Source organism: Prosopis cineraria, unplaced genomic scaffold (genome assembly GCF_029017545.1).
Source record: "Prosopis cineraria cultivar Desert tree isolate PC_DT_omini unplaced genomic scaffold, ASM2901754v1 PC14, whole genome shotgun sequence".
In the NCBI taxonomy this organism is placed as follows: Eukaryota; Viridiplantae; Streptophyta; class Magnoliopsida; order Fabales; family Fabaceae; genus Prosopis; species Prosopis cineraria.
Window position 1 is genome coordinate 21,514,275 of NW_026555345.1, and position 13,440 is coordinate 21,527,714.

Below are 13,440 nucleotides of genomic sequence, written 5' to 3' on the forward strand. Positions count from 1 at the left end.
ATAGATAAATATGATGTTATGCTTGTTTAAATTGTTGGTGTGTTGTGTTGTATTGCCTTGTTAGTTGTTATTTTGTCATATGTTGAAGTTGAAGTTGAAGTTGACTATTTATCTTAATATTTTAATTATTTGATGTTTTTTTATATTATTATATAGATATATAATTTTTAAATTTAATTACCGGTTGGACCATACGAACCACGGACTGCTGTCTTCTCCAGTTCAATATCCGATTCGATTTTAAAAACATTGATCAGGAGTATCAATAACCGAAGAGATATCATGCGGATAGAGGAGTATCAATGAATATCTTTTTTTCAACATATTAATACTGAATAACTATATATCCAAACATCTATCAATAATCTATACTAAAAGTAAGTGTTTTCCTTTGATTAAAAAAGTGATAAATCTTTCAAAAAATATTAATTGAAAAAAAATTTAAAATATTTTTCTCTCCAATTTTTTTATAAGACATTCCTATCAATTTTATTAATATCAAAAAAGTTTATTAAAAATAAAAGTTAACAAAAATTTATTAAATATTAATATTTTTGATACTAAATAAAGAGGGTCAAAATAGTTGTTGAAAAAGCTTTCTTCCAATAGCGTTGAAAATATTATTTTAATCTTGACATGATACTTTGACGGTCATAATTATTTGTAAAAAATTCTATTATTTTTTGACTTTAAGTTATGCCCGTCAATATTCTTAAGTTGAAAATGCTGTATTTTGCTGTAGTGAAGATAGCTATACGAAAAGAATAGAAAACAGCATGTAATATTCACTTAGCCATGCGATATGTGCTGCTATTACTTTCCCCTCTTGTATTTGTTCAGAGCAGCATTTATCATTAAAATGACAAAAATTAACTTAAACATCACATTTAATATTTATTTTTTAAAAGTAAAAGAATAGATTGTTTCCTAAATTATTAGTTCAAAAATATTTAAAATTCTAAATCATTTTTTAGAATATTTTATTTTAATTTTTTAAAAATAATATAATGTCACTCTTATCATTGTTAAAAGTAAACTCTAATTGTTAATTAATTTAAAAAGAATTTTAAAATTTAAAAATAAGATCAATAAAATTTTATTGATTTTTTCTGTAAATTTTTTTGAATTCTTATTTATAATTTTTGAATCTTTTATTATAATTTTAGTTCTTTTTTATAATTTTTAAAGTCATTTTTATTATTTTTTATTAACATTACATAAAAAATAAACTTAAAATTCCAGACATCCCGAGGGCACTAATTAATATTAAATCTTTTTTCTATTTATAAAATAAAATTACTATTTATAGGAAGTGAATTATACTTTAAATTAATTATTTCTTATAAATTCGTTTGCATGGGGTATAACCTTAGTTATTGGTGAATTATCTCATGTGAAGAAGATGGCTAATTTTTTGGCCTTTTGTTCAAACAATGTTTTCAAGAGCTAGATTGGACATGCTAATAAAAATTATAATATAAATCCCTTCATTTAAAAAATGTAAAATATTTTTAATTAAATCTCATCTCTTAATAAAATAATTATTTATCTTTAAGTTAATACTATTTTTTTATATTTATCCCTATTTAATAGAGTGTTTCACCTTAAAAATATAAAATGATCTATTTAATAGAGACATTTAAAAAAGTATAATAATTACACTTTGAAAAATTAAAACTTACATTTTCAAATATCTAACCCCTTTAAAAATACTTTATATTTTTTAACAAAAGGAGTAAGTTTTTATAAAAAAATAGAGAAAGTATGATATATAAAATATTGTAACATAAAAAGTAAGTGTGCATTTGGTTTTTAGTTTATTAAAAGTTCATTTGGTAAAAGTTCATTTGGTGAAAGTCAGTTTAGTGAAAGTCAGTTGTTGTAACGAAATTTGTGTTTGAATATATTTTTTCAAAAGTCAGTTTGATATATTGAAAGTTGTTTAGTTTGTGATAGTGAAATGTGCTTTTAAGTGTATAATTACCAAAAAGGACATTAATTTATAATGATTTATAATTTTTATTATACAAATGTAATATATTTAAAATATTTAAAAATATAATAAAGATTTTAAATAACACAAATTTTGATCTATAATGTTAAAAATTTGATATCTAATTATTTGTATTTTTTAATTTGTAATTTTAAAAGATGTAATAAAGATTTGTAATTTTTAATATACATTAATGTTAAAAATTAATATGATTAATTATTCAATTTATAATACTAAAAAAATTGATAGCTAATTATTATTATTAAAATAATAATTATATTTTTAATGAATTAACTATTTTTTAAATAAAAGAATAAGAGATTAAACTTAGGGTAGTATGGTCAAATAACATCCTACTTTTCAAATCCACTTTTCAAAAGCTTTAAATAGTTAAGTTTCAGAAATTCACTTTAGCTACTGTTTGAATGTACTTTCAGGATGTGCTTTCCTATGAAATATTTTACCCAAACAAGTTTTAATTTTTTGAAAGTAAAATTTTACTTTCTGAATATGAAATGAAGAAAAATCAAACGAACCCTAAATTGACACATAAATTGCATGTTCAAAGGTGTTAGGTAGTGGCGAACACGCATACATTTGAGGGTGGGCAATCGCCCCTCGTGATGCTTCATATAAATATGAACTGAATTTTAATTTGCCTTCACTTATATGTTGGTCTTGAATTCATCAATCAAGAGAAAAATAAGGGAGGGAGGGAAGGAGATGTCAATCATCTAGATTTCAGTATAGAATTAAGGTGTAAAATTTGTCAAGGGAAAGAAGTGGTATAATTGAATCTAGAACTTTAAATTTAAAATATTAGAAAGAGTGAAGTTAATAATGAGATTGTGAAAGTTTGCTGCATTAGGTAATTAAGATTTTAAAATAATTTAAATAATATGAAAATTTTTTTTACTTTTAATTCTTATATTTTTAGTGGAATCATTTATTTTATTTTTAAATTTTCTACATTTTTACTAAAATCATTTGTATAGTTTAAAATAATTTTAATCTTTATATATTCAATTTATTATTTAATTTTTTTAGCAAATCAAGCTGTTATACATGGTAGGAAGTTTGTTATTATTTAAACAAGTTGTTAGAGTTTGAATATCAATTTTTGTGCATGCACACAATAACACCTAGTTTATTTGGTTCTATACACCGTAAATTAAATTTTGCTATATATCATTTGTGTCTTACCAAGATTAATGTTGCCCCCACTGACCTCATGTCCTACATTTGCCATTGTTTTTGGGGATTTTAAACTCATTTTTTTAATAATACTTTCTTTCAACTTTTGAAATAGTGCAACATGACCCCTGTCACTAATAAAAATTAATTTTGATCATCAATTAACTAGACAATAATAAAAAAAGATTAAAATTATAAAAAGGATCAAATAAATTTTTTTTATCATTTTCTGTAATTTTTTGAGTCTTTTTCTATAACTTTTGGATTCTTTATTTTTTTGTTATTTTCATTAATTTTTGAGATCATTTTCCATCATCTTCTGATTAACTAATATAGTAAAAATTAACTTTTGTTCTCAATAAGGGTTAAATTACATCATTTTTAAAAGTTTAAAGAGAATAATATATTAAAAATAAGTTTACAACCCCTGACAATCTTAAACCTATAGTTTAGAGGCCAATTTGCCAAATATAATGTATATGCTTATGTTAACTAAAAACAATCAATATTTACTTATGAAAAAAAGGCTTATTGTAATAAATAAGATTGTATTAAATATATAGTAAAATGAACTAAATAATAGAAAAATAGTGCTAAACATTAAAAAAAATAATATTGAACAATTTATATTTTTGAACAAGTTAACTAAATAAAAATATTTTTTAAAAACATTAAAATAAATATTTTATAAATTATATAATGTTTGATTTGAAAAAATAATCTCACAGTCATAAGTTTTTGATCATTCACGTGGGCATTGAAACATAAGTGGAAAACAAGAATTTGGGTCACAAGTGCAAGGAGAGATTAAGAGGAATGTTAATATCAATCGTGCTTCTCATATTAGTAAGGAATTAGGAATTCCCCTTATGGAAAATCTTGAGAAATATCTCAAAATTTCACAAATACATGAAAAAGCTTCTAAGCTTACCTTACACCTCTTCGTGATAAGATGAATTCACCCTTAGCTAACTGGAGAAGCCGTTATCTAAATATTGCATGAAAATTGTGCTTATCAAATCTGTCCTTTCTGCTTTGCCTAGCCATATCATGCAAATATGCTCTTACCTAACAACATTTTGGTTGAATTGGAGAAAATATCTAGAAATTTTCTCTGGGATTCTTTGGATGGAAACAAAAAAACGTCATCTTCTTTCTTAGAATTACATCACTTCTGACTAAAAGGATAGGGGCCTTAGCATCAAAAAGTTCAAGAGTCAAAATATTATATTTATTATGAAACTTTGTTGGGGCCTCATTACCAAACTGAATTGTCTTTGGGTATGAGTCTTACACGACAAATATAAATATAATAAACCCGTAATCCCGATAGTTTTTAGACCTAGCTCTTGTTCTTTTACCCAGAGCAGCATATGCAAAGTTTGGGATAAGTTCACATCACAGATAGGTTGGAAAGTAGGCAAAGGAAATCAAATATTGTTCTGATATGATAAATGGTCCCCTTTCTCGGATCCTCTTGTCAAATATGCTTTCCATAATACCGACTCTATTCTTCATGCATGAGTCTTACATTTCAGTAATACCACAAGAGCCTGATATTTTGATCTTTTGAAATGCTACCTTCATCCTGAGGTCATTAGACAGATTGTTCTTGTTCGATCTCCTAACCAACAGGGTGATAAAGATGTCCTTATTTAGAGAGCTTCCTCTAACGGTAACTTCTCTATTAAATATAAAGATTTATAAATCCAAAAAGACCAAAATCTCTCTGACATTTGGTCCAAGATTTGAAAATGGCCCACCTACGAGAAAATTAAATATTTCCTTTGGAAGGCCACTTGGGACTTATCTAGACCAACTATACTTATACCAATATGAATACTCCTTAGCAGCATACTTGCCTTATGGGTTGTGACTCTATTGACTCCTCCATTCATATTTTGCATGATTGTAAGGAAGCCCAAGAGGTATGAAAAAGATTAGTTAATTTTACAAAACTTAATACTTTTTTCTCTGGTGATGTGTAGGATTGGATATAGCTAGAACGCTAAGAATGAAGTAGGCAGTTGGATTACAAGAAGAAACCCCTGGGAAAGACTTTTTGCTCAAACATGTTGAAATATATGGAAAACTAGATGCAGGAAGATCTACTCTGAAGATGAATTTCCTAAAAGTGACATTGCCTTTTCTAGCACACAGCAGATTGTGAATAACCTAAAGTTGCATTCCAAGATCAACCAATTAAGCAAGAATAATGATAGATATGAAGCTAAATGAAATCCTTCTGAATCTGGTTGGGTTAGACTCAATGTTGATAGCTTTGTTACTATTAATGGTGCTGCTGCCTGTGGAGGTATTATTAGAGATAACAAAGAAAATTGGATTAAGGATTTCTATAAAAATCTTGGTTACTGCCCAAATATAGCAGCTGAATTCCTAGGAATTTTAGAAGGGCTCAATCTTTTGTTGGAATGAGAATCTTGTCAAAATTAATGTCTACTCTAACTCTTTGGAAGCCTTATCACTCATTAACAACAGCCGTCGCAATACACATCCATTTTATGTGATTATCAAGAACATCAGATAACTCATCATGAGAGAATGGGAAGTTAACCTTGACCATGTCTACAGGAAAGCAAACAAATGTGCTGATCTTCTTACCTACAAGACATCCTACAATGATTTTGACATTTTCATCTTCGACAACCTGCCCTCGATTGTATAAGCCTTATGGCTTTAGACATGATTAAACCTTAGTCTTTCTTGCACGGTCCCTCCATGGCCTTGAATTTAAAAAAAAAAAAAGACAACAAATAATATTAACTCTTGTCTATTTGTCAAATCAAATTTTTTATTTATAAAAATAAATTAAAATTAAGTATTAATTATCATTCATTTCTTATGAATAAGTTTTAATTGGTTAAAATCTTATCAATTTAATGTGACTGCTGAATTCTCCTTTAAAAATGTAGCCAACTTTGTTTTACCTTTGGTTAAGACAATGTTTTAAAAGCTTGCTATTAAATATACAAGAATTAGTTCTAGTCTTACTTGTACTTCAACTTAAAGTTTAAATCCACAAATATCTCATAGAATTTTTCGCTCTACGTTGTGTGAAAAATTATGAGAAATTAAACTTGAATATCACAAAAACCCCATGACAAAAAAAAAAATCTCTCCAACAATCATGTCATGAGAAATTTTTGCTATTTTCTTTTTATGATATTTAATTGTGACATATATTCCTTTGACATGGAAAATTTTTTTTTCATGTTAATCCAAGCACCATAGAATAAAGTGTCGGATTTTGATAGCTTGAAACAAGAATTATGATAAGGATCAAAATAATATTGTGTGATTACCCAAAAATACAATGCGTCTTAGGGGATCATTCTTCAAATATGTACATTACAACATTTTATCTTGCAACAATTTTAAAAGTATTGTGTAGCATGTGAATAAGTAATATGTTTTTGTGTTGCCATTCCTCCCTATTTAAAAAAAAATATTTGACAAGTAAAAACTAGGGAGAATTTCATTTAAATATTAAGGATATGACATTATTGCAAATAAACTCCAAATAAATTTGAAATTTTACTACAGGAATTTGGATTTGAACTGAAATTAAAATGTAAGATAAAATGAATGAAATAATCTTATTGACTTGACACATTAATTACGTATAGTTATTTATTAAAATCTTTACATGTTAATTCATTGACATTACATGATAACTTGTAACTCAGTTACTTGTCGAACGTATAATGCTTTTTGGGTAATTCAATATAGTTACTTATCAAAATATTTACTTTCTATGTTTCCTGGAACTATTTGATAACTTGTTAACTTAATTACTGTAATTGTTAAACATCAACTTGTCCGCTAGAAAGTAAAGGACGCAAAGTAGTTAAAGAAGGATGGGCGAGATGATGATGTCATAAATCAAGGAAAGTAGAGATAGAGGTAACACAATCTAAGAGAAGTGACTTGAGGGAGATGTAGGGAATTGAGATCAAGCATTTGACAAACCTTATGTCCAACCTCGATAACCTATCCTATCTAAGAATTAGAAACAACACAACCATGTTTGTTAAATAAAATATCGTAGTCCATATCAACTAATTGTTCAATAGATAGGAGATTAAATTAATGATAGGAACAAAATGAGTATCATGAATGGATAGAGAGGGCAAGGAAACAATGCTAATATGACTAACAAGCATTTAGAATTTTTTAGCAGTATTGTGAACACTATATTTTGTTTGGGCATATTTTATATTTAATAAAAATAATAATAAATTCAACCAAAAAATATAAAAATATAAAAATATAAAAATAAAATTTAATCTTTTTTAGGATTATATTTTCAAAATAAAAAATATTTAATTAATAGGTTTAGTTTTAAGATAATCTTTTATTGATTAGGATCTTATTTCTTTTAGTTCATTTAAAAAATAACAAAAAATTATAAAAATATATAAAATTTAACCCTTTTTAAGATTATATTTTAAGAAATAATGATATAACAAAATTAAAAAATAATCTTGCTTAAATCTTTAAAAATCTCTCTCAAATTATCCCAATCATTCAAAATATTGGGAATCAACTTTTGATAGTTAATTTTGTTTTTCTTTTTTCCTTAAATCTTGTTGTTTTCAAAAAAAAAAGAGAGAAATATTTTAGCTTAACTCAAAATTAGTTTTTCAGTTTTTTTTTTCTTCTTCCTCTTAATCTAATTCTCGAAGTTAATAGACAAAAAAAAGAGGAATAGAATGTGCATTTTGCATGAGATTGAGAGAGGAAATGAGAAAAGAAGCAGAATGCCAAGCACGTGCATTTTGCATGAGATTAAGAGAAACACAAAAGAGCAAATGCACAAATGAAGAGAAGAAAAGCGAGAGTAGACTCATGTGCACAAAAAGCAGTTGCAAAAGAATAAAAATGAAATACACAAACACAACAACACATAGAGAGAGTAGACTTGGCCACACGTAAAGCAGAGAGCAACAAAAAAGTAGACAAAAACACAGAGGAAGGCAACAAAAAAGCTTCACTTTGCAAAGGAAACACATACATGTTGCGAAAGGAAAGAAAAATATAGCAAAAATGCAACACATACACAGCAATCACACAACAGAAGGATACAGAGAGAGAGAGAGAGCAAACTTGACCACACACAAAGTAAAGAATAGAAGAGAAGCTCACGGATATAGGCGCAGAAGTCAAACAAACGAGCTACACACAACAGGGGTGGAGCACTTTAAAGAGGAGTTGAGCAGCTGGAACAGGGGACGGTGAAGTGGGAAAGGACACAAGAGGATTAGAATCAACGCGAGAGAGAGAGAGAGAGCAAGCAACACGAAAAAAAAGAGACTGAGAGAAGAGAAACTAGAGATGGAGAATGAGAGAGAGAGAAGGAGAAAAAGTTCGAGAAAGAAAAGGGTGATGGAGCAGAAGGTGGAAGCAAGGAGAGACTGAGTGAGGAAGGGAGAGCACCGAGAGTTTGAGAGAAGGAGGAGATTTAAAAAATAGAGTAGGAGAAAGAAAGGAGATCAAGAGTGGGAGAGCAGTGGCAGCTGGAAGAGGAACCGAAAGAAAAAGAAAAGGAGAAGATGGTTTAGCTCAAGGGATATAGGTGAGGCGTGCATGGGCTATCATTTACTTAACAATTTACAAAAAACAGATACTACAATCTTCCACGAGAGAAAAATGGTATGTGCAGTAATGTTTCATCAAACCTTTTACCTTTACTTTACCCCTCTTAGACTCACACTACGCTTGGTTTTTTGAATTTGGCATCTTGAATGGGTTCACTTTGGTGTTGATGGTCCATTTGCTGTGGTAATCGGGGCTTGTATGTTTACTTCTTTAGTTTTCCTAGTCTCTGATATTATAACTTTGCCTATGTTTATAGCCGGTCCCAAGCCCGAGTAAAGGAGGAGGGTTGTGTTAGGCCATCAACAGCCAATGTAAAACTTTGTTGAATCTATCATGAATATGGACAATAGACGTTATAATGTTAATGCTAGGTCGTTGCCCGTAATTAACGCGCTGCATGGCTTGAGTACAGTAATAAGTGAGTTAGAGCCGCTGCATCGGCGCCCGGATGTAGTGTTAAATGAGCAAGGGCTATCGCGTCATTCTGGACGCACACGGCTAAAGAAGTTAGTCCATAAGAGCAAAATTAGATTTGGTACTTGGAATGTTAGGACATTAAATTGTAAATCTGTAGAGGTTGTAGGGGTTATGATTCAAAGAAAAATCAATATCCTTTGCCTGCAAGAAACAAAATGGCGTGGAGAAGAAGCTAAGGATATTCAAGGTTTCAAACTTTGGTATACAGGAAAAGTAAGTGCACGCAATGGAGGAGGCATCATTATAGATAAGGAGTGGAAGAAGAACGTTGTAGAAGTTAGCAGAATTGGAGACAGAATTATTTTCTTAAAAATGATAATTGGACGTGAGACTGTTAATATTATTAGCACTTATGCGCTGCAAGTCGGGACATAAGCCAGTCTTAAGGAATTATTTTGGGAGGATCTGGAGGGGTTGATTCGACATATACCACAGAGTGAAAAGATTTTTATTGGAGGAGACTTTAATGGGCATGTCGGGAGGGAAGCTGGTCAGTATGCAAGGGTGCATGGTGGTTTTGGTTTTGGAGAGCTTAACAATGAAGGACAAACTCTTCTTGATTTCTTATTGGCGTATGATTTTAAGATTGCCAACACTTGTTTCAAGAAGAGAGATGAGCATCTCATCACTTACAAAAGTGGAGCCTCAAGGTCACAGATTGATTTTCTTTTGGTTAGGAACACAGATAGAAGACTTTGTAAAAATTATAAAGTGATCCCCGAAGATGCTGTAATGACACAACATAGGGTCCTAATCCTTGATGTGTGTATTATGAGTAAAATCCAAAAACGTCGACAAGTAGTAACACCAAGGATTAAGTGGTGGCAATTAAAAGGTGAGAAGCAAGATATTTTCAAGCGAAATCTTTTGGATAAAGGAATTTGAGAATCTCAGGGAAGTGCTAACATCATATGGGAGGATATGGCTAAAAAGATACGGGAGGTTGCAAAAGTAGTTTTGGGAGAATCGAAAGGTTCTGGTCCGAGAGATAAGGAGTCTTGGTGGTGAAATAATAGTGTACAGGACAAAATTAAATATAAAAAGAACTGTTTTAAAGCCATACATTTGTGTAACAATGAGAAAAATTGAGAGAGGTACCGTATGGCTAAGAAGGAAACTAAGAGAGCTGTGGGTGAAGCTCGTTTTAAAGCTTTTGAAGAATTTTATAAGAACCTTGAGACGAAGGAAGGAGAGCAAAATATTTATAAGATTGCCAAGAGTAGGGAAAGAAAATCAAGAGATATAGAACAGGTAAGGTGTATTAAGGATGAAGAGGGAAGAATTTTAGTTACAGATGATGAAATTAAAAATAGATGGAAGACTTACTTTTCTAAACTTTTCAATGATGGAGAGGATTCATCTAGTAACTTGGAGGATTTAGTAACTGGTGAAGGAGAACAAAATTTGTCATTCTATCGAATAATACGTGATAAGGAGGTAAAGGAAGCTCTTAAGAAAATGGTAAATGGTAGAGCTAACGGACCTGATTGTATATCTATCGAAGCATGGAAATGTTTAGGTGAAGAAGGGGTGAGATGGTTAACAAAGTTATTTAATGTGATTTTACGGTTCAAGAAAATGCCTGATGAGTGAAGGAGAAGTACATTAATTCCTATTTATAAAAATAAAGGAGATATTCAGAATTGTACTAACTATAGAGGGATTAAACTCATGAGCCACACAATGAAATTGTGGGAGAAAGTAATTGAGCACAGGTTGAGATTGGAGACAAGTATTTCTGAGAATCAATTTGGTTTTATGCCAGGTAGATCAACTACAGAGGCGATTTATCTATTAAGGGGATTAATGAAAAAGTATCGTTGTAAAGATAAAGATCTACACATGGTTTTTATTGATTTGGAAAAAGCTTATGACCGTATACCAAGAGAAGTGCTTTGGAAAGCGTTGGAAAAAAAGGGAGTACGGATTGCTTATATTAAAGCCATACAAGATATGTATGAGGGGGTAAAAACTAGTATAAGAATGCCTAGTGGTCAAACAAAGGATTTTCCTATAAAGATTGGACTACATCAGGGATCATCTCTGAGTCCTCATTTGTTCAACTTGATTTTAAATGTTTTGACGGAACATATTCAAGAGGAAATCCTGAAATGTATACTCTTCGCGGATGATATAGTTCTTATAGCAGAGACAAGAGAAGAGGTTAATTGCAAACTTGAGTTATGGAGGAGGACATTGGAGTTAAAAGGTTTTCGTCTGAGTAGAAGTAAGACGGAATATTTATATTGTAAATTTGGTAAAGGACTATATAACAATAATTTGGAAGTGAAATTAGGAGATCAAATTATACCTCAAGTGGAAAAGTTTAGATATTTGAGAGCCATTATTCAAAATGATGGCGAAATTAGTGGAGATATTTCACATAAAATTCAAGCTGGGTGGTTTAATTGGAGAAAAGCTAAAGGAGTTATTTGTGACCGTAAGGTGCCTAATAAACTTAAACGAAAGTTTTATCGCATTGCTATCAGACCGGCAATGTTATATAGTAGTGAATGCTGGGCTCTAATGGGACAGCAAGAGCATAAAGTTGGAGTAGTAGAGATGAGAATGTTATGATGGATGTGCGGACATACACGTAAAGATAAAATTCGAAATGAGGACGTACGCAAAAAAGTGAGGGTGACACCTATTGAGGAAAAAATGGTAGAAAATTGGTTGAGATGGTTTGGGCATGTACAAAGAAGACCAAGGGAGGCACCAGTGAGAAGAGTGGAACATATAACTTTGAGTTCGATTAAGAGAGGTAGAGGAAGGCCTAAGAGAACACTCTTGAAAGTTGTTGAACGCGATCTCTTAATTAATAATATTCCTAAAAGCTTGATAAATGATAGAGCACAATGGCGTCTTGCAATCCATGTAGCCGACCCCACCTAGTGGAATAAAGGCTTGTTGTTGTTGTTGTTGTTGTTTTCCTACTCTCTGATGGTGGACAAGGGGGAATGGTGATTCCACCAAGGATGGAACTGATACTAGGTTCATTGTGATGAGAATTGTTGGCTTCATTCATTATTTTAATTGGCTGGTAATCTGCATTTCCTGTTCTTTCATCTTTTTGGGAATATAAAATTTGATCATTAAAGGTTTAGCTCTTAGCCCTCGAATTGTCATATTTCTATTTAATTGCTATCTACATATTGAGTGAGATTGATATATGATTTAGTCAGCTTAAATTTCTTAGGTCTTTATAAGTTATGATGAGTTTTAGATGATTGGGTGTTTCTTTGATCTTACTATTCTTACATATCATAATATGTAATTAATACAATGGTTCATTGTTTTTCTCCATATAGTTTAAGTGAGGTTCTATTTATTGTTCCAATTAGTTTAATTTAGCTTTAAACAAATTTTCATTTTGTTTGTGCCCTAAGCTATGAGTGATTTGTGACATAGATTGAAATTGGATTTAGATTCATATTGGTACTAACAAAAAATGTATAGACCAGGTTGCTTCTTCTTATTTTATTAAAGGGACGTGTTGATTATTTTTGAAAAAATTAGAAGCTTTCCTTGTGAGAATAATACTGTAATTGCTGCATGACTTACATATTTGGTGTTCCTATTTTAATGAAATAACATTGCTGCTTCATATTATTTAATACTGCTTCCTTTTGAATATCATTGAAGCATTAAGCCAAGTGTTTAAGGTAACATAGCCTAGTCAGAAGTAGAAATGGTTTTACTCCTTATTAATTGCTTCTGTGAATTTTATATTTAAATAAATGATTCTTGAACATACGTACTCTTTTATGCCCTAATGCTAATCACAAATATCAATTTTTAAAGTTTTTTGTATGAGATTTTGAGAATTTTCACAGGCATTTTAAATGATCTCATACCGTGTAAATCAATAAGATTTCACAAATATGAGGATCAATCTTGTATATATTTATATGAATTCAAAAGGTTCATTATTAAAATTAATTCTCTTTTTATAATAAATATTTAAGTCTCATGTGAGATTTCAAGAATCTTCGTAGAGACTTAAATTAATTACATCATTATGTAGGATAATATATCCTCGCAGATATTGTGATTCTCAATCCATATGGTAAATAAATAAACAAATTTTTGTAAATAAAATAATAAATATTTTTTATAATATTAATTAATTAAATTAATAAATTTAAATTGTAATC

The 13,440-nt window shown here is 29.8% G+C and overlaps 1 protein-coding gene and 1 pseudogene across 1 annotated transcript; both read left to right on the forward strand.

The window, feature by feature from the left end:
• Positions 1-10,383: 10,383 nt before the first annotated feature.
• On the forward strand, positions 10,384-11,358 carry LOC129292162 (uncharacterized). Its single transcript, XM_054929704.1, has one exon. The coding sequence runs from the start codon at positions 10,385-10,387 to the stop codon at positions 10,874-10,876; it is 492 nt and encodes a 163-aa protein (XP_054785679.1). The 5' UTR covers position 10,384; the 3' UTR covers positions 10,877-11,358.
• Positions 10,886-12,182, forward strand: LOC129292163 (uncharacterized; annotated as a pseudogene).
• Positions 12,183-13,440: the final 1,258 nt, after the last annotated feature.

Excerpts from the sequence above, each read along its gene's own strand:
- LOC129292162 (XM_054929704.1), top strand. The coding sequence starts at position 10,385 with ATGGCTAAGAAGGAAACTAAGAGAGCTGTGGGTGAAGCTCGTTTTAAA.